General features: G+C 47.2%; 1 protein-coding gene across 4 annotated transcripts in view; it reads right to left on the minus strand.

Moving 5' to 3' along the window:
* Positions 1–20,786, minus strand: part of INPP5A (inositol polyphosphate-5-phosphatase A) — a 911,370-nt gene that overhangs the window by 206,159 nt on the left and 684,425 nt on the right. For all 4 annotated transcript variants that reach the window (XM_063962166.1, XM_063962167.1, XM_063962168.1 and 1 more), the window contains exon 9: positions 14,575–14,659. In XM_063962166.1, coding sequence (XP_063818236.1) covers positions 14,575–14,659 — 85 coding nt within the window. The remainder of the gene's footprint in view (positions 1–14,574; positions 14,660–20,786) is intronic.

Consider the following 20,786-nt stretch of genomic DNA (forward strand, 5'->3'; position numbering starts at 1 on the left):
ATGGAGACACACACTCTTAATTCAGCATCTACAATAAACACCACAAGCTCCACCGGATTTTACAGAAATATTTCAAAATAAGAATCTGAATGTGTACAGCACTTATCACCCTGGATGAGCCTGTGTGGTCCTCAATAGCCTCAGTGGGAAGCAGGCAATATAGGCGGCTCCTCCACCGTGATTGACAGACTGTCATTGATATGGTCACTGGCCACTCTCACTGCCTCCTCCTCCAGGCCCACAAACAATGGATGCCTGACAAACACTCCAGCCTGCATTCTCGAGAGTCATAAAATAAAGTCACCCAAAGCACTTTTGAGGGGGAAAATAAATAAATAAATCATTGTCTCCTATGGTATCTCCACGGAATCACTCACAGACATATGTTAGTTAATATTACAGTATGGAACATAGCAAGAGAGCAAACGGAAAGACAATTATTGTCACAGGGTTGTGTCCAGTAATGGTTATTCCTTTCAAATACCGCATTCTATAATATTATCCAAGCACACATGGTGACACTATGGGAAGTATTCAATTAGTGTCGGCATTTTTGACAGGGCAGAAAGACGGCACTTTTCAACACTTCCATATTCAACTGAAGTGCCGTTTTTCTGCCCTGTCGAAAATCACATGGATGCTCATCCATGTGTTTTCGACCCCACCGCGGTCAAATACGGGTCCGTTTTCGACCATTCATTTTCGCCCATAAGAGAGGGCGAAAATGCTTGCATGGATGGAACAACAACTTCTTTTTCAGACTATGGTACGCTGTACTCTCCGGCACATTAGCTTGTTGTGACAGCCGCCTCATGAACTTACTTGGGCTCTGTAAGAGCCTATCCTGGATTTTCCCAACGGTTTTGTGTGATGTGGAGAAGGTGGCATCCAAGCAATGGAGCTGGGGGCATCCAAAATAATGCCAGTTTCTCGTAACTTGGCTACGAGATTAGGTACCGCATTACGGCGTGGGACTTTTCCATCAGGAAATTTCCTAGCGAACAGCTCTTCCACTTTTTCCGTGTACTTATCGCCATGGCGAAAAAAGACAATCAATACTGTTCAGCCGCCATCATTATTGTCCTTGTGCCGAGATGAGTAATCTCTCACCACGTGTGCCTCCATCACATGCATTACACACAGCCGCGCGCGCACAGTGTAGGGCGACACATGACGGAGACCAGACACAGCACACATACTTCCGCTTGGCGCATCAATGCAAATTCCTTTATTATTATTGCTGCATTATTACATCACTACATTCAGTGCACAGTAACCTTCGGACACCCCGTATAGAGTTCAACTTCAAAAGAGCAGAACATTCATGTATGTACCTCTTGTCTCTGCATCTCACGGAAATGAGCTATGAAAGTAAAAGTGTACCATACACCAGGCCAACATTCCCCAAAGCATCCAATTCAGAGTTTTCCCAAACTCCGCCATTACACTCCAGGTTTTAAGGACATCCATGCTTGAGTCCAGATGGTTAAATCAAATTGACTGGAGGTACTAATTAAGTAACCTGTACTCAAGCATGGAAATCCTTAAAAGCTGGACTGTAATGGTGGAGTTTGGGAAACTCTGATCCAACTGATAAACTGTCCAACTAAACAGTGCTCCACACACCTAACAACGTTTTCAGCAAACCAGCCAACAGTGCTCCACACACCTAACCAACATTTTTAGCAGACCAGCCAACAGTGCGCCACACACCTAACCAACGTTTTCAGCAGACCAACCAACAGTGCTCCACACACCTAACCAACGTTTTCAGCAGACCAACCAACAGTGCTCCACACACCTAACCAACGTTTTCAGCAGACCAGCCAACAGTGCGCCACACACCTAACCAACGTTTTCAGCAGACCAGCCAACAGTGTGTGGCACACCTAACCAACGTTTTCAGCAGACCAGCCAACGTCTCTCCAACTGGTGATGTCACAGAAGGAGTTGGACAGAGTCTGCCTATATCTGCTTGTTTTGAAGGGATGCGGTTATGTGATCGGCAGTCAGGAGACCGCCGATCACAATACAGACGCTGGGATCCTGACCCCTCAATATCCTACCAGTTGGCACGCCGACCAACAGAGACTATTACCCACTCGTAGGTGTCCACTACACCCATAGTGTGGGAATAGAACCTGTGGCGAGCGCAGCAAACCACTGAGCCCGCAAGGGGCTTCATTGCGCGTGCCCCTTAGCCGGCCATTTAAAAACCGGGATCTCGGCGTCAGTATTGTGACTGGCGGTCTCCTCACCGCCGGTCACACATACCCAGCCCATTTTGAATAAGTAAATATTTAAAAAAACGTTTGCATGTTTATTTGTTTCAATAAGACTGGGCAATTATTTTTAATTTTTTTGTGAACTACTAGTCCCAGCTTGTCCTTGTAGCTCAGCATCTCCTGCAATGATTTTGTTTCTTTTTTTTTTTAATGTTAAAATATACCCTTCAGGCTACTTCTGGACAGTGGGAGCAGGGGTGTATTTTATATATATGGCCAGCTTTAGGCAAGTACGACGTGTTTCCACGCTATAGACTTGCTCTTTGCTGTAGGGTTTTTCCCCCCCTAGGTTTTCTTTATTTTATTAGTTTGTACTTTCTACAATGATTATTAAATACATTGTACCTCCTAGTCTCCTGTTGCGTTTTCTTTCACAGAATGCCTGGATCTTAGCTATAGCACTCTGTGGACACAGGGCCTGAATCAGAGAGGTAACCAAACCCGATTTTTTCACAGATGAGCGATTATCGGTGGTCTGCGCATGCGTATACACCACAGCGGTCTTGCGATGGTGGTCGCAGAGAGGATTTGTTATTAATAAAGAGTTTGGGGAGTGGAATAAAAAATGCAGGCACGTCCTGACCGTTTTAGAGGCATTACTGCAGACGTGTATGCAGTAGAAAGGTCTCCTGCGTCTTACTTCCTGCGGTCATGCTGCACAGCTATAGGCTACTCAGATGGTCGCTGTTTGCATCTTTGTACGCAAGCTGTGGTACAGAAATTCAGATTATGGAAATCTCAAAAGAAAAATAAGATTTTACTTACCGGTAAATCTATTTCTCGTAGTCCGTAGCGGATGCTGGGGACTCCATAAGGACCATGGGGAATAGACGGGCTCCGCAGGAGACATGGGCACTTTAAGAAAGAATTTAGATTCTGGTGTGCTCTGGCTCCTCCCTCTATGTCCCTCCTCCAGACCTCAGTTAGAGAAACTGTGCCCGGAAGAGCTGACAGTACAAGGAAAGGATTTGGGAAATCCAGGGCAAGACTCATACCAGCCACACCAATCACACCGTATAACTTGTGATAAACTTACCCAGTCAACAGTATGAACTACAACAGAGCATCAGTTCAACCCTGATGCAACTATAACATAACCCTTATTGCAGCAATAACTATATACAAGTATTGCAGAAGAAGTCCGCACTTGGGACGGGCGCCCAGCATCCACTACGGACTACGAGAAATAGATTTACCGGTAAGTAAAATCTTATTTTCTCTAACGTCCTAGTGGATGCTGGGGACTCCGTAAAGACCATGGGGATTATACCAAAGCTCCCAAACGGGCGGGAGAGTGCGGATGACTCTGCAGCACCGAATGACTCTGCAGCACCGAATGAGCAAACACAAGGTCCTCCTCAGCCAGGGTATCAAACTTGTAGAATTTTGCAAAAGTGTTTGAACCTGACCAAGTAGCCGCTCGGCACAGTTGTAATGCCGAGACCCCTCGGGCAGCCGCCCAAGAAGAGCCCACCTTCCTAATGGAATGGGCTTTAACTGATTTTGGCAGCGGCAATCCAGCCGCAGAATGAGCCTGCTGAATCGTATTACAGATCCAGCGAGCAATAGTTTGCTTTGAAGCTGGAGCACCAAGCTTGTTGGAAGCATACAGGATAAACAAAGATTCTGTTTTCCTGACCCTAGCCGTTCTGGCTACATAAACCTTCAAAGCCCTGACCACATCAAGTAACTCGGAATCCTCCAAGTCAGTAGTAGCCACAGGCACCACAATAGGTTGGTTTATATGAAAGGATGAAACCACTTTTGGCAGAAATTGTGGACGGGTCCGCAATTCTGCTCTATCCGCATGGAAAACCAGATAGGGGCTTTTATGTGACAAAGCCGCTAATTCTGACCCACGCCTAGCCGAAGCCCATGCTAGTAGCATGACCACCTTCCACGTGAGATATTTCAATTCCACCGTTTTGAGTGGTTCAAACCAGTGGGATTTCAGGAAACTCAACACCACGTTAAGATCCCAAGGTGCCACCGGGGGCACAAAAGGGGGCTGAATACGCAGCACTCCCTTCACAAACGTCTGAACTTCAGGTAGAGAAGCCAGCTCTTTTTGAAAGAAAATGGATAGGGCCGAAATCTGGACCTTAATGGAACCCAATTTTAGGCCCAAAGTCACTCCTGACTGTAGGAAGTGAAGGAAACGGCCCAGCTGGAGTTCCTCCGTAAGGGTATTCCTGGCCTCACACCAAGCAACATATTTTCGCCATATACGGTGATAATGTTGAGCTGTCACGTCCTTCCTAGCCTTTATCAGCGTAGGAATGACCTCATCTGGAATGCCTTTTTCCGCTAGGATCCGGCGTTCAACCGCCATGCCGTCAAACGCAGCCGCGGTAAGTCTTGGAACAGACAGGGCCCTTGTTGCAACAAGTCCTGTCTTAGAGGAAGAGGCCACGGGTCCTAGTGAGCATTTCTTGCAGATCTGGATACCAAGTCCTTCTTGGCTAATCCGGAACAATGAGTATTGTTCTCACTCCTATTTTTCTTATGATTCTCAACATCTTGGGTATGAGAGGAAGAGGAGGAAATACATAGACCGATTGGAACACCCACGGTGTCACCAGGGCGTCTACAGCTATCGCCTGAGGGTCTCTTGACCTGGCGCAATACCTCTGTATTTTCTTGTTGAGGTGGGATGCCATCATGTCCACCTGTGGCAGTTCCCACCGACTTGCAAGCTGTGCGAAGACTTCTTGATGAAGTCCCCACTCCCCCGGGTGGAGGTCGTGCCTGCTGAGGAAGTCTGCTTCCCAGTTGTCTACCCCCGGGATGAACACTGTTGACAGTGCGCTTACATGATTCTCCGCCCAGTGAAGAATTCTGGTGGCTTCCGCCATCGCCACCCTGCTCCTTGTGCCGCCTTGTCGGTTTACATGAGCCACAGCGGTGATGTTGTCTGACTGAATCAGAACAGGTTGACCGCGAAGCAGGGCCTCTGCTTGACATAGGGCGTTGTAGATGGCCCTTAGTTCGAGGATGTTGATGTGAAGGCAAGTCTCCTGACTTGAACACAGACCTTGGAAATTACTTCCCTGTGTGACTGCTCCCCATCCTCGGAGGCTTGCATCCGTGGTCACCAGGACCCAGTCCTGAATGCCGAATCTGCGGCCCTCGAGGAGGTGAGCACTCTGCAGCCACCACAGGAGAGACACCCTGGCCCTGGGGGATAGGGTGATTAACCGATGCATCTGAAGATGTGATCCGGACCATTTGGCCAGTAAGTCCCATTGAAAGGTCCTCGCATGGAACCTGCCGAAGGGAATGGCCTCGTACGATGCCACCATCTTTCCCAGGACTCGAGTGCAGTGATGCACTGACACCTGTTTTGGTTTTAATAGGTCCTTGACCAGTGTCATGAGTTCCTGAACCTTCTCTATCGGGAGATAAACCCTTTTCTGGCCTGTGTCCAGAATCATGCCCAGGAAGGGCAGACGAGTCGTAGGAACCAGCTGCGACTTTGGAATATTCAGAATCCAGCCATGTTGCCGTAACACTTCCAGAGAATGTGCTACGCTGATCAGCAACTGCTCTCTTGACCTCGCTTTTATGAGGAGATCGTCCAAGTATGGGATAATTGTGACCCCTTGCTTCCGCAGGAGTACCATCATTTCCGCCATTACCTTGGTAAATATTCTCGGAGCCGTGGAGAGACCAAACGGCAACGTCTGAAATTGGTAATGACAATCCTGTACCACAAATCTGAGGTACGCCTGATGAGGTGGATAAATGGGGACATGAAGGTATGCATCCTTTATGTCCAGAGACACCATAAAATCCCCCCCTTCCAGGCTTGCAATGACCGCTCTCAGCGATTCCATCTTGAACCGGAACCTTTTTAGGTACACGTTCAGGGATTTTAAATTCAATATGGGTCTGACCGAACCGTCCGGTTTCGGTACCACAAACATGGTCGAATAATAACCCTTTCCTTGTTGAAGGAGGGGAACCTTGACCACCACCTGTTGAAGATACAATTTGTGAATTGCAGTTAACACTATTTCCCTCTCTAAGGGGGAAGCTGGCAGGGCCAACTTGAGGTATCGGTGAGGGGGCATCTCTTCGAATTCCAGCTTGTATCCCTGAGACACAACATCTATTGCCCAGGGATCCAACTGTAAGTGAACCCACTTGTGGCTGAAATTTCGGAGACGCGCCCCCACCGGGCCTAGCTCCGCCTGTGGAGCCCCAGCGTCATGCGGTGGATTTAGTGGAAGCCGGGGAGGACTTCTGCTCCTGGGAACTAGCTGTGTTGTGCAGCTTCTTTCCTCTGCCCCTGCCTCTGGCAAGAAAGGACGCACCTCGGACTTTCTTGTTTTTCTGTGATCGAAAGGACTGCATTTGGTAATACTGTGCTTTCTTAGGTTGTGAGGAAACATATGGCAAAAAATTTGACTTCCCAGCCGTAGCTGTGGAGACCAGGTCCGAGAGACCCTCCCCAAACAATTCCTCACCCTTGTAAGGTAAAACCTCCATGTGCCTTTTTGAGTCGGCATCACCTGTCCATTGCCGAGTCCACAGGACCCTTCTGGCAGAAATCGACATAGCATTTATTCTAGAACCTAGTAGGCTAATGTCTCTCTGAGCATCTCTCATATAAAGGACAGCGTCTTTAATATGCCCCAGGGTCATTAATATAGTATCCTTGTCTAAGGTATCAAGTTCCTCAGATAAGGTATCCGTCCATGCTGCTACAGCACTACACACCCAAGCCGACGCGATTGCCGGCCTCAGTAAGGTACCTCAATGTGTATAAATGGACTTCAGGGTAACCTCCTGTTTGCGATCCGCAGCATCTTTGAGGGTAGCCGTATCCTGTGACGGCAGGGCTACCTTCTTGGATAAGCGTGTCAAAGCTTTGTCCACCCTAGGGGAGGATTCCCAGCGTAACCTGTCCGTTGGCGGGAAAGGATACGCCATAAGAATCTTTTTGGAAATCTGCAGTTTTTTATCTGGAGATTCCCAAGCCTTTTCACATAACTCATTGAGCTCGTGTGAGGGGGGAAAAGTTACCTGCGGCTTCTTTTCCCCATACATATGAACCCTCTTGTCAGGGACTGGGGTTTCCTCTGTGATGTGCAACACATCCTTAATAGCTATAATCATATAACGGATGGATTTAGCCAAGTTTGGCTGTAACTTTGCATCATCGTAATCGATACTGGAGTCAGAATCCATGTCGGTATCCGTGTCAATAATTTGGGATAGTGGGCGCTTCTGAGACCCTGTCGGTCTCTGCGACATAGAATCAGGCATGGGTTGGGACCCTGACTGTCCTGAGGTTTCAGCTTTGTCTAACCTTTTATGCAAGGAATTAACATTATCATTTAAAACCTTCCACATATCCATTTAATCAGGTGTTGGTGCCGTCGTCAGAGACACCACATTCATTTGCTCCCGCTCTGCTTCCACATAGCCTTCCTCATCAGACATGTCGACACAAGCGTACCGACACACCACACACAGAGGGAATGCCCTTTTTGAAGACAGTTCCCCCACAAGGCCCTTTGGTGAGACAGAGAGAGAGTATGCCAGCACACACCCCAGCGCTATATAACCCAGGAATAACACAGTAACTTAATGTTAACCCAGTAGCTGCTGTATGTGTTTTTAGCGCCTAATTATGTGCCCCCCCTCTCTTTTTACCCTTTTTCTACCGTGATCTGCAGGGGAGAGCCTGGGGAGCTTCTTCTCAGCGGAGCTGTGTAGAAAAAATGGCGCTGGTGAGTGCTGAGGGAGAAGCCCCGCCCCCTCAACGGCGGGCTTCTGTCCCGCTAAAATACATATCTTTTTGGCGGGGGCTCATACATATATACAGTGCCCAACTGTATATAGGTTTACTTTTGCCAACAGAGGTCCATATGCTGCCCAGGGCGCCGCCCCCCCCCCCCCCTGCGCCCTTACAGTGACCGGAGTATGTGAGGAGTGTATAGAGCAATGGCGCACAGCTGCAGTGCTGTGCGTTACCTCATGTGAAGAACGGAGTCTTCTGCCGCCGATTTCGAAGTCTTCTTTGCTTCTCATACTCACCCGGCTTCTGTCTTCCGGCTCTGCGAGGGGGACGGCGGCGCGGCTCTGGGATCGGACGACGAGGGTGAGATCCTGTGTACGATCCCTCTGGAGCTAATGGTGTCCAGTAGCCTAAGAAGCAGGACCTATCTTCAGAGAGTAAGGCTGCTTCTCTCCCCTCTGTCCCACGATGCAGGGAGTCTGTTGCCAGCAGAGCTCCCTGAAAATAAAAAACCTAACAAAATACTTTCTTACAGCAAGCTCAGGAGAGCTCACTGAACAGCACCCAGCTCGTCCGGGCACAGATTCAAACTGAGGTCTGGAGGAGGGACATAGAGGGAGGAGCCAGAGCACACCAGAATCTAAATTCTTTCTTAAAGTGCCCATGTCTCCTGCGGAGCCCGTCTATTCCCCATGGTCCTTACGGAGTCCCCAGCATCCACTAGGACGTTAGAGAAACATAATAATAAATAATAATAATATTTATATAGCACTCTTTCTCCAATAGGACTCAAGGCGCTTAACAGATACATAGCATAATACAGTACAGAAAATAATGAAGTGCAGAAAATATTTTCATAAAATACAGAAGCATGGAGATACTAAAGGGACATTATGGAAATGCTTGAGTAAACAGGAAAGTCTTGAGTCTACTTTTGTATAGTTGGGGCCTCTCGCACTGTGCAGGGAAGGGAGTTCCATAGAGTCGGAGCCGCATGACTAAAAGCTCGACCCCCAGATGAGTTACGGGAGATTCTAGGTACTGCTAAAAGTCCTTCATCTACAGATCGCAGTGATCGAGTGGGGCAGTATGGGGTCAGAAGCTGCTTCAGGTACTTTGGGCCCTGGTCATGTAGTGCTTTGAAACTCAGTAAGCCAATCTTGAAGATGACCAAGGTAGAGGGCATTACAGTAGTCTGATCGAGATGATACAAATGCATGTATGACTTTTGGCAGATCATCTGAGGGAATTAAGTGCTTGATTCTGTCTAAATTCCTCAGGTGAAAGAATGAGGATTTGATTGTGGCTGATATCTGATGTTTAAGTGTCAAGCCACCATCCAGGACTACGCCAAGATTCAGCACACGATCAGTGGTTTGTAATTCTAAGTCCAGTTGGTTGGCTATGCTGCAGTCAAGAAAAGTTCAGATGTAAAACACCCCCTCCTCCTATATCTAGTGATTGGTTGTCAGGGATCCAAATACAATGGGTCCTGGGACAGGCCACCGATTCTGCCTCTTTCCAACATTACAGTGTGAGCATTGTACATAATATAGAGCTACATGATATTTAGAGATTACTATGATAAATATGGCACAGTATGACCCCATGAGACGTATACTGGTAACACGCACCAATATACAGATGTTTCCTCATATATCTAACTTATTTACGCCATGCAGCGCAAGATGCCTGGCATGAGTGAGCCGCCAGGTCTCGTGCACCTCTGCTAACATCAGGCTTAGAAATGACCATTGAAGATTCATAATCATTGATGGTTTGTGGCCGATGTAGAATACTTTTCCCCAAGGTGCCGAATATGGAGCATAGCTCCACCCTGGCATCTGTGAAGCCCCACCCCAAGGTTCTGATTAGCCCACGGGTTAGTCAGTCTAAGAAAATTAATGACCATCGGTTGGTGAAACCATCGATGGTCATCCATAGCATAGTAGGCTGCCATCGATGGGCGCTAACAATATCACCATTGATGGTGACCATTCCGATGGCCAGCCAGCTTCTTTTTGTGCCGAAAATGTGTCTTAGTCACAACGATATGTGACAAGGATGCACAAGGAGACTGCGCCGAGTAATTTATGTGACACGTCTATACTGTGTGACAGTCTGTATACAGAGCAGAACATAACTTGTATTGGAAAAAAGTTACGGCTGCTTCATATACAAGTGCCATATCAAATTGATCAGCACAGTCTCCCCATGCGTCCTCATTGCGTTGCGTTTAAGATACATTTTAAGCAAATAAAAAGCCCAATGCTAGAAGGTTCTCTCATGAGACCTGGTGTGCCAAGAGGGGCTGTTTGGCATGACTGCTGCAGAAATGAAGGCGGATATATCTGTAACATTTCAATAAAACCAAAAGAGTGCAATGTGGAACAACTGGGAATGGTTATCGCGGGGGGGGGGAGACAGAGACACTTTTATAATTCACAATGAACTTTTTCAAATGAATGGTAATAGTGAACCTATAATCAATGTGGGGCTATAACATTTAAATCACCAAACAAGCCCTTGATCCGAAATGAAGGATGGTTTACAGTCAGCTAATTAAACTCCAGGCCAGCTTTGTCCAAAACAAGGTAGAGAAAGTCTGAGCCCTCAGAGCAAACACAGCTGTTGTAGCTGTGATTAGGGGAATAATGCAGGCAGGCCACAGGTACACTATCTAACTGTAACAGGATAGGCACCAATTACAGAGGTGGAAAGGATCTAGCAATTGATTAGGTGTGCTGGGTAACAGAGCAATGAAGACATGTTTATTTGTCAGAGCTTCTGTGCAACCTATGGGCCTCCTACTTTCTCAGCATTTAATGCAACAAGAATAACAGATGATAAAGGAGGTTTTACTACCAGGAAATACCTATTTTAGTTTGTTTTGATCATATTGGCTGCACTGCATAAGTTCTATATTCATTTATGTGATGTTGTCTTATTTGTATGTTCCATGTGCCAAAGGAAGTATGGCACAGTGCTTCTAGGCCCCTCATCTACTGCAATACAGCTATAGGGCATGACCAGCAAACCACTATTTCCCATATGCGGACTGGTTCCAGACCTCCAATGTGGCAGAATTGGCCACTCGGTAACTGAACATGTGCGGGCAGGTATAGAACTGCATACGAGGGCAGCACGGATGGTGTAATGGTTAGCATTACTGCCGCACAGCACAGAGGTCTTATGTTCAATTGCCACCATGGCCATAACTTCTGTAGTTCATTTCAATTTTCCCGTGCTTGCTGGGGTTTCCTTCAAATGCTCTGGTTTCCTCCCACTCTCTACGGAATATGCGCGCGCTATATAAATAACTGGTAATAAATAATACTATGTAAGTAGTGTCGGGTTTAGTAAGAAATCCATATAAATAACTGCTTTAGTTTATTAATATAAATTGCAGCTATTTATACAGCTATGGAAAGCAGCGGTCAGTGCTCCTCACCAACACTCCCCCCCCCCCACCTCCCCCGAAGGACATTGCGGCCCGTGGGTGGACAGCAGGACAGTCCCAGATGAAAAAAGGGACTGTCCTGCTGAAAGATGGAAGTGATGGTGGTTCTCAACTTGAGTGGCAAACATCTCAAGCAATATGGCCACTGCAGCCAAACTGGATGCCCTCTCTTTGCTTGGGCACCGTTGTAGGATCAGCTAGTGCTTAGCAAGCATAATAAAGACAGTAATTATCAGAGAAAATTAGCCCTCTATATTCAGAAAGCTTATTTAAGCCAATGGAATTGTGCATTTGTCTTAGGTGACTGGAAGGATCGATAACCACCCAGAGATACCGGACAGCACTTGGAGGTGAGCAGTGAGAAGAAAGACTGGAGGAGATACAATAAAGCACCACTAGGTAGTGATCAAGTGAGTAGATAAATCACAACGCAGGATACGTATCAACCAAGTGAGGGGTTTTATATATATATAGTACATACTATAAAATTATAGGTAGAACAGTGGGGGAGAAGCAGAGCACTATGGGTCCGGCACAGTGGGGGACACAGCAGAGCACTGAGTCGGACACAGCTGAGCACTATTAGTGAGGAACAATGGAGGAGAAGGTAGTGCACTACAAGTAGGGAACAGTGGAGGAGCAGGCACAGCAGTACAAGTAGGGAACAGTGGTATAAGTGAGGAACAGTGGAGGAGAAGGCAGAGTGTTATGAGTGGAGAACAGTGGAGTAGCAGTCATAGCACTACGAGTGGGGAACAGTGGAGGAGAAGGCAGAGAGCTACGAGTGGGGAACAGTGGAGGAGAAGGCAGAGAGCTACGAATGAGGAACAGTGGAGGAGAAGGCAGAGTGTTATGAGTGGAGAACAGTGGAGTAGCAGTCAGAGCACTACTAGTGGGGAACAGTGGAGGAGAAGGCAGAGAGCTACGAATGAGGAACAGTGGAGGAGAAGGCAGAGTGTTATGAGTGGAGAACAGTGGAGTAGCAGTCATAGCACTACGAGTGGGGAACAGTGGAGGAGAAGGCAGAGAGCTACGAGTGGGGAACAGTGGAGGAGAAGGCAGAGAGCTACGAATGAGGAACAGTGGAGGAGAAGGCAGAGTGTTATGAGTGGAGAACAGTGGAGTAGCAGTCAGAGCACTACGAGTGGGGAACAGTGGAGTAGCAGTCAGAGCACTACTAGTGGGGAACAGTGGAGGAGAAGGCAGAGAGCTACGAATGAGGAACAGTGGAGGAGAAGGCAGAGTGTTATGAGTGGAGAACAGTGGAGTAGCAGTCAGAGCACTACGAGTGGGGAACAGTGGAGGAGAAGGCAGAGAGCTACGAGTGGGGAACAGTGGAGGAGAAGGCAGAGAGCTACGAATGAGGAACAGTGGAGGAGAAGGCAGAGTGTTATGAGTGGAGAACAGTGGAGTAGCAGTCAGAGCACTACGAGTGGGGAACAGTGGAGTAGCAGTCAGAGCACTACTAGTGGGGAACAGTGGAGGAGAAGGCAGAGAGCTACGAATGAGGAACAGTGGAGGAGAAGGCAGAGTGTTATGAGTGGAGAACAGTGGAGTAGCAGTCAGAGCACTACGAGTGGGGAACAGTGGGAGAGAGGCAGAACGTTACGAGTGGGGAACAGTGTAGGAGAGGCAGTGTGCTACGAGTAGGGAACAGTGGAGGAGAGGCAGTGTGCTACGAGTAGGGAACAGTGGAGGAGAGGCAGTGTGTTACAGGTGAGGAACAGTGGAGGAGAAGCAGACTGCTACGGGTGAGGAACAGTGGAGGAGAGGTAGAGTGCTACGAATAGGGAACAGCAAAGAAGGAACAGTGGGAGAGAGGCAGAACGTTACGAGTGGGGAACAGTGTAGGAGAGGCAGTGTGCTATGAGTAGGGAACAGTGTAGGAGAGGCAGTGTGCTACGAGTAGGGAACAGTGTAGGAGAGGCAGTGTGCTATTAGTAGGGAACAGTGAAGGAGAGGCAGTGTGCTACGAGTAGGGAACAGTGTAGGAGAGGCAGTGTGCTATGAGTAGGGAACAGTGAAGGAGAGGCAGTGTGCTACGAGTAGGGAACAGTGTAGGAGAGGCAGTGTGCTATGAGTAGGGAACAGTGTAGGAGAGGCAGTGTGCTATGAGTAGGGAACAGTGTAGGAGAGGCAGTGTGCTACGAGTAGGGAACAGTGTAGGAGAGGCAGTGTGCTATGAGTAGGGAACAGTGAAGGAGAGGCAGTGTGCTACGAGTAGGGAACAGTGTAGGAGAGGCAGTGTGCTATGAGTAGGGAACAGTGAAGGAGAGGCAGTGTGCTACGAGTAGGGAACAGTGTAGGAGAGGCAGTGTGCTATGAGTAGGGAACAGTGAAGGAGAGGCAGTGTGCTACGAGTAGGGAACAGTGTAGGAGAGGCAGTGTGCTACGAGTAGGGAACAGTGTAGGAGAGGCAGTGTGCTATGAGTAGGGAACAGTGAAGGAGAGGCAGTGTGCTACGAGTAGGGAACAGTGAAGGAGAGGCAGTGTGCTATGAGTAGGGAACAGTGTAGGAGAGGCAGTGTGCTATGAGTAGGGAACAGTGTAGGAGAGGCAGTGTGCTACGAGTAGGGAACAGTGTAGGAGAGGCAGTGTGCTATGAGTAGGGAACAGTGAAGGAGAGGCAGTGTGCTACGAGTAGGGAACAGTGTAGGAGAGGCAGTGTGCTATGAGTAGGGAACAGTGAAGGAGAGGCAGTGTGCTACGAGTAGGGAACAGTGTAGGAGAGGCAGTGTGCTATGAGTAGGGAACAGTGAAGGAGAGGCAGAGTGTTACGAGTAGGGAACAGTGAAGGAGAGGCAGTGTGCTACGAGTAGGGAACAGTGAAGGAGAGGCAGAGTGTTACGAGTAGGGAACAGTGAAGGAGAGGCAGTGTGCTACGAGTGGGGAACAGTGTAGGAGAGGCAGTGTGCTATGAGTAGGGAACAGTGAAGGAGAGGCAGTGTGCTACGAGTAGGGAACAGTGAAGGAGAGGCAGAGTGTTACGGGTGAGGAACATGAAGATAAAATGTTTCTGTGCAACACTTCCAACAGCTATAAACTATAATATACTGTATTGAATAGAGGAAAGCGTACTGTACCTCTACCACAGATTTTAAATCCAGTCGGAAGTTAAAATCTCCAAAGACAAAGTAGGGAACTTTCTCAAATCGATGATCTGTAATACTGTAAAACATGAGAAATATGCCAGATTCAGTTCAGCGTTCTCTAAAAAGCAGTTTACGCAAATAAACTACAAAACATTTTTTAACATTTGAACGTAAAGACAAGAAAACACATGAAAGTCTGAGAGCACTTGGACTGTTCAGCAGCTTCATCATAATCTAATTCCTTATTATATAACCCAGCAGACAGTATGGAAATAAATGGTCAATGCACAGATATTATAGTATTTATCATCGCTACTTCACATATAAAATACAGTATATTTCCGAGCTTCTCTGCAGCATTAAGGGTTAACTTTCTAGAGTTAATCAATAGTCTAACACACAGGTTCTCAAACTCGGTCCTCAGGACCCCACACGGTGCATGTTTTGCAGGTCTCCTCACAGAATCAAAAGTGAAATAATTAGCTCCACCTGTGGACCTTTTAAAATGTGTCAGTGAGTAATTAATACACCTGTGCACCTGCTGGGTTACCTGCAAAACATGCACTGTGTGGGGTCCTGAGGACCGAGTTTGAGAAACCCTGGTCTAACAGGTCTGCTGGCTGCATGCTATGGTCTGTTTTAGTGGAACAGTCATAACTGGGGGAACACCAGCAGGGAGGGGGGAGGGTCATGGCTTAAGATGGGTAACACATGTAAATGATTGTATGTAACATATTGCATAGCTGTACACACTACACGATGTGCTGCACAATGCAATACATTCCCCACTGTTTCAGCTTGCTGGGCTGTGTATAACCTGCGGGGTATCTGGTCTCTAGGTCAACCACACTTATATCGACATGCATTAGGTTGACCACTATTGGTTGACGTGCATTAGTAGGTCCATACCCTCCAACATGACCCGCCCCACTAGGTACAAAATGCTCTGTTTCTGGATTTCCCTCTTAATTTATTATTGCCATCACCTGTGAAGAAACAGCTTTCTTATCATTTAACTAGTTCAACACAGGTGATGGAAATCATAAATTAAGAGGGAAGTCCAGAAACAGAGCATTTTGTACCTAGTGGGGCGGGTCATGTTGGAGGGTCTGTAGGTCAACCTTGTTTCTAGGTTGACATGGTTACTATGTCGACATGGCAAAAAGTCGACATGAGTTTTTCACTATTTTTTCAATTTAAAAAAAAACCTTTTTCATACTTTACGATCCACGTGGACTACAATTGGATACAGAAACCTTGCCCGAAGCATGGCGGGAGAAGCGAGCCACGTGAGGGGACACGGTGCACTAACTGGGGTTTTTATTTTAAACTCATGTTGACCGTTTGTCCTGTCGACCTAATGCTTGCGTAGACTTAGTTACTGTCGACCAATAGTGGTCGACCCTATGAACCACACCCAATGCAGGTGTTAGATTACAACTGGCTGCTCCTGCTGCCCATGAAGAGACTTGTGTTGTTAAAGGCAGAAGTTTTACCTCAGCTTTGGGCGGCTGTGCTCGCTCTCACCTACAGACGGAGTAAGGAGGAGATCGGATATTTGCACAATGTAAGGAATGTGTTTAGTTTTAAAAATCATTCTTTAAAAATTGAACGGGCCTCCAGCTAGCATGGGTGGAGGGGAACAGCCTAATTAGAGTGTTATAACCATGGCTTGTAGATACGTTCTGTAAATACCTGCTAAAGCAATAACAATATTGTAAGCTTGCAAGCAGGGCCTTCCTATCGCTATGACTGTTTTGTTATTACCCAGTTTTGTTATATCATTGCTATTTCCAATTGTAAAGCGCAACGGAATTTGCTGCGCTATATAAGAACCGGTTAATAAATAAATAAATAAATAAATAATATAATGCAATAAAAAAGCAGCTCATATTTTAGGGCCAAATATTAATGTAGCTTTCATACTGGGATTGTACAAGTCTTCCTGGCTCCTAAATGCAACCATCAGAGCCACAGCTTTTGTAGCAAGGATTTCACATGTGTTGCCTGTATTGCAAATCCACAGTGATAAAATGTAGAAAATATCAGAATACATGGCGGTGTGATACATATGATGAGGGATTAATCTAATTACTACTTGTAGCAAATTAACAGTGCTTACAACTTCAGCAACATGTTTTTACTCCTATAATGTGTGGTGATTTTAATTAATTAAGGGCTAAAGGACTGCAGCCCCCCCTCTCCCCTTCCCCAGTAAACTCCACCACTGCAGTGAGTCTGTTGCAGTCTGTGACTATCAGTGACATCCCACTGGAAGTCCTACCTGCCAGTCACCTGAAGGACAGGCAGTGATAACTGCATCTGGCAAAGCTAACGCACACAGTGGCAGTATACAACCTCTTGTCCAAACGCTGTCCAATCAACTGGCTCTCTGAGGCTTTTCTACAGCTTCCTCGCTTGAGAGAGCCTTTACTTACTCAATATTTATTGGTTGGTAACACTAACAGCTCAGTATTTTATGATCTTCTGTAATCTAGTCAATGGTGACCAGAGGAGGGGATGGAACATGTCACTTTAGAACAGGGGTGGGGAACCTCAGGCCCGAGGGCCGTATAAGGCCCGCAGAGCCACTTGATCCGGCCTGGCCAGGCTCACCTAGCCGGGCGCCTGCTGAGATTTTGTTACTAGTGGGCGCCTGGCTTCTTACCCTCAGTAGCAGCCGGAGCAGGAGCTCACTCCTAAGCTCCGGCTTCCGGCTCTGGCAGTGTGCTGCTGTGCGGTGTTATGGGAGAGATGTCATGACTTCTCTCCCATAGTACTGAGGAGCGAGCGGCCCGGCAGAGGGCAACGGTCCGGAAGCAGGAGTGGGGCTGGTGAGTATTGTGGTATTTATTTCTTTTAATGTGTGTGTAAGCATCGCTACTAGGGGGCATATCTAATGGGGCATAACAACTGACTGGTGGCATATCTAATGGAGCATAACAAGTGACGGGGCATATCTAATGGGACATAACAAGTGACTGGGGGCATACTTACTAGGGGCATATCTACTAGGGCATAACAACTGACTGGGGGTATATCTACTGGGGGCATAACTATTGACTAGTGGCATAACTACTGACTGGGGCATATCTACTGGGGGCAAGCTCATTTTTAAGTTGATCATTTTTGTATGGCCGAAGGATTTTATAAATATCCAAACGGCCCTTTGTAGAAAAAAGGTTCCCCACCCCTGCTTTAGAATATACTGATAGGAGTGCTGCCATTAAAATACATGTCAAGTGCAACTGGATTCAGTCTTATACACTGCTCGATCGGATTTCAAAACCAGTCAAAGGACATTAGCAAATTTCTCTACAAAATTTGAACCCATCCGGCTAGGTTCTTACCACAATTCATAACACATTAACTTTAAACAAAGACATTTTGGCCTTTGCCAATTTCAGTAATTCATTTGGATTTTTGGCATTGCTCAAGGTCATTTACAGCTAACATAAAAATAATGAATGTTAGTGAAGTGGCAGAGAGGCGTGACAGATGGCTTTTTAAATAAATTGATTTTTCAAGGAAGGTGTGTGCAGCTAATTTTTCCCCAAAGTCATTTTTTTTAAATTGACACTTCTTGCCGAAGAACTGCTACTTACGGCTTGTTAACTAAATGGATATCAGAAGTCAGGAATGATGGAGTCAGGAGATGTCGGGCCAGAAACACAAAGACATCAGTTAATTAAACCTCAATTACATTACTTTTACACATTTAGGGATTTCATAAAAATGATAAGTTTTAGCACGTTTATAAAGATCATATTCTCCCATGATGGCAGAGATAGGCAGCATCAACACACTGGCTACTGAAGGCTGGCTGTGCGTGATACTGTGCTAAATGGTATGCAGCAAAGACTAGTGTCAGAGACCACACACTGTACATCCCTAACAAAAGTGGCAGAGAGAAATCCGTGCCAACTGCATAGCGACATGAGTAAGTAGATGCCCTAAAAATACATGCGTCCCACAGCGCCAATTCCCAGCCACAGCATCACAGCACCAACTCTCAGCCACGGCGTCGCACAGCGCCAACTCTCAGCCACGGCGTCGCACAGCGCCAACTCTCAGCCACGGCGTCGCACAGCGCCAACTCTCAGCCATGGCATCGCACAGCGCCAACTTTCAGCCACGGCGTCGCACAGCGCCAACTCTCAGCCACGGCGTCGCACAGCGCCAACTCTCAGCAACGGCCTTACACCGTACAAACTCTCAGCCACGGCCTCACACAATGACGGCTCTTAAACAAGGCACAGAAAAACCATTAGAAACCCAGAAAGAATATGGTTACAATATAGTAACCCCCAGGACGAGTGGCGTGATAGGGCTATTTTGTTACTTAATCCAGGAATGCCACAAAAAATGTGCTGTTTCTTACAGCAAGCAATTAGATTGTAGCGGTGATTTGTAGGCCGTGGAGAAAAAAGGAGATTTATAGTAGACTTACCATGGTTAAATCTCTTTCTGCGAGGTACACTGGGTTCCACAGGGAATACATCGGGGTGTTGAGTTGGATCTTGATTCGAGGCACCAACAGGCTAAAGCTTTGACTGTTCCCAGGATGCATTGCATGGCCTCCTCTATAACCCCTCCTCCGTGCACAGGAGCTCAGTTTCGTTAACCAGTCCAATGCAGTAGCAGGTAAAAGAGAAGGCAGATGTTAGTCACATAGAACCACATTCTCACAACAGGAGAAGGGACCAGCGGCTAATGCCATACCAACCTAAAGAAGCTAAGTGCGTCAGGGTGGGCGCCCTGTGGAACCCAGTGTACCTCGAAGAAAGATTTAACCATGGTATTTCTGCCATAAATCTCCTTTTCTGCAGCGGGGTACACTGGGATTCCACAGGGAATACATGGGGGGGGGGGGGGGGGGGGAGGAAGTCTTAAAGCAGTTCCTCAAGGAAGGGGATGCACCTTAGCGGGAACAAGAACTCGGCGTCCAAAGGAAGCATCCTGGGAGGCGGAAGTATCAAAGGCATAGAACCTAATGAACGTGTTCACTGAAGACCACGTAGCCGCCTTGCACAATTGCTCTGCGGGTGCGCCGCCCAAGAAGGTCCAACAGACCGAGTAGAATGGGCCTTAATAGCAGCAGGAGCCGGGAGCCCGGCCTGCGCATAAGCTGGTGCAATCACCATTCTAATCCATCTGGCCAAGGTTTGTTTATTCGCAGGCCAGCCACGTTTGTGAAAACCAAAAAGTACAAAAAGGGAATCTGACTTCCAGATAGAGGCAGTCCTTTCCACGTATATAAGGAGAACCCATACCACATCCAAAGACCACTCTTTGGAGAACAAGTCAGAAGAGATAAAGGCCGGAACAACCTTCTCTTGGTTAAGGTGAAAAGATGACACCACCTTAGGCAAGTAACCTGGGCGAGTTCTAAGAACCACCCGGTCACGATAAAATATCAGAAAGGGTGGACGGCATGACAATGCACCTAAGTCCGAAACCCTTCTAGCAGAGGCAATAGCCAGCAATAAGAGGACCTTGGCAGTGAGCCATTTAAGGTCCACCGTCTCAAGAGGTTCAAATAGAGACTCTTGCAGTGCATTCAGGACAACAGACAAATCTCATGGAGCCACAGGAGGGACATAGGGAGGTTGAATTCGCAATACGCCCTGAGTGAATGTATGAATGTCAGGAATAGACACAATTTTCCGCTGAAACCACACCGAAAAGGCAGATATGTGAACCTTGAGGAAGGCCAGATAAAGTCTTAAGTCCAGGCCTTGTTGCAAAAAAGGCAGAAGTCTGGAAGTACTAAACTTGTAAGCATCGTAATTCTTAGCAGCACACCAGGTGAAGTAACAATTCCAGAACCTATAATAAATCCGAGCAGTAGCCAGTTTGCGGGCCTTCAGCATAGTTTGGATAACCGCCTTGGAAAATCCTTTGTATCTCAGGAGTGAAGCTTCAAGAGCCACGCCGTCAAAGCCATTCTTTCCAGGTCCAGGTAGACACAAGGGCCCTGAACAAGGAGATCTGGGCACTGACGAAGTAGAAGAGGACGCTGTATCGATAGAAACTGCAGGTCTGAGAACCAATGCCGTCTGGACCACGCTGGATCAACTAGAAGTAGTATTCCTCCTTCTTGTTTGAACTTCCGCAGAACCCTGGGCAGGAGTGACACTGGAGGGAACACGTAGGGCAGCCAAAAGTTCCATGGAATTGCCAGTGCATCCACGAACGCTGCT

Source organism: Pseudophryne corroboree, chromosome 3 (genome assembly GCF_028390025.1).
Source record: "Pseudophryne corroboree isolate aPseCor3 chromosome 3, aPseCor3.hap2, whole genome shotgun sequence".
Classification (NCBI taxonomy): Eukaryota; Metazoa; Chordata; class Amphibia; order Anura; family Myobatrachidae; genus Pseudophryne; species Pseudophryne corroboree.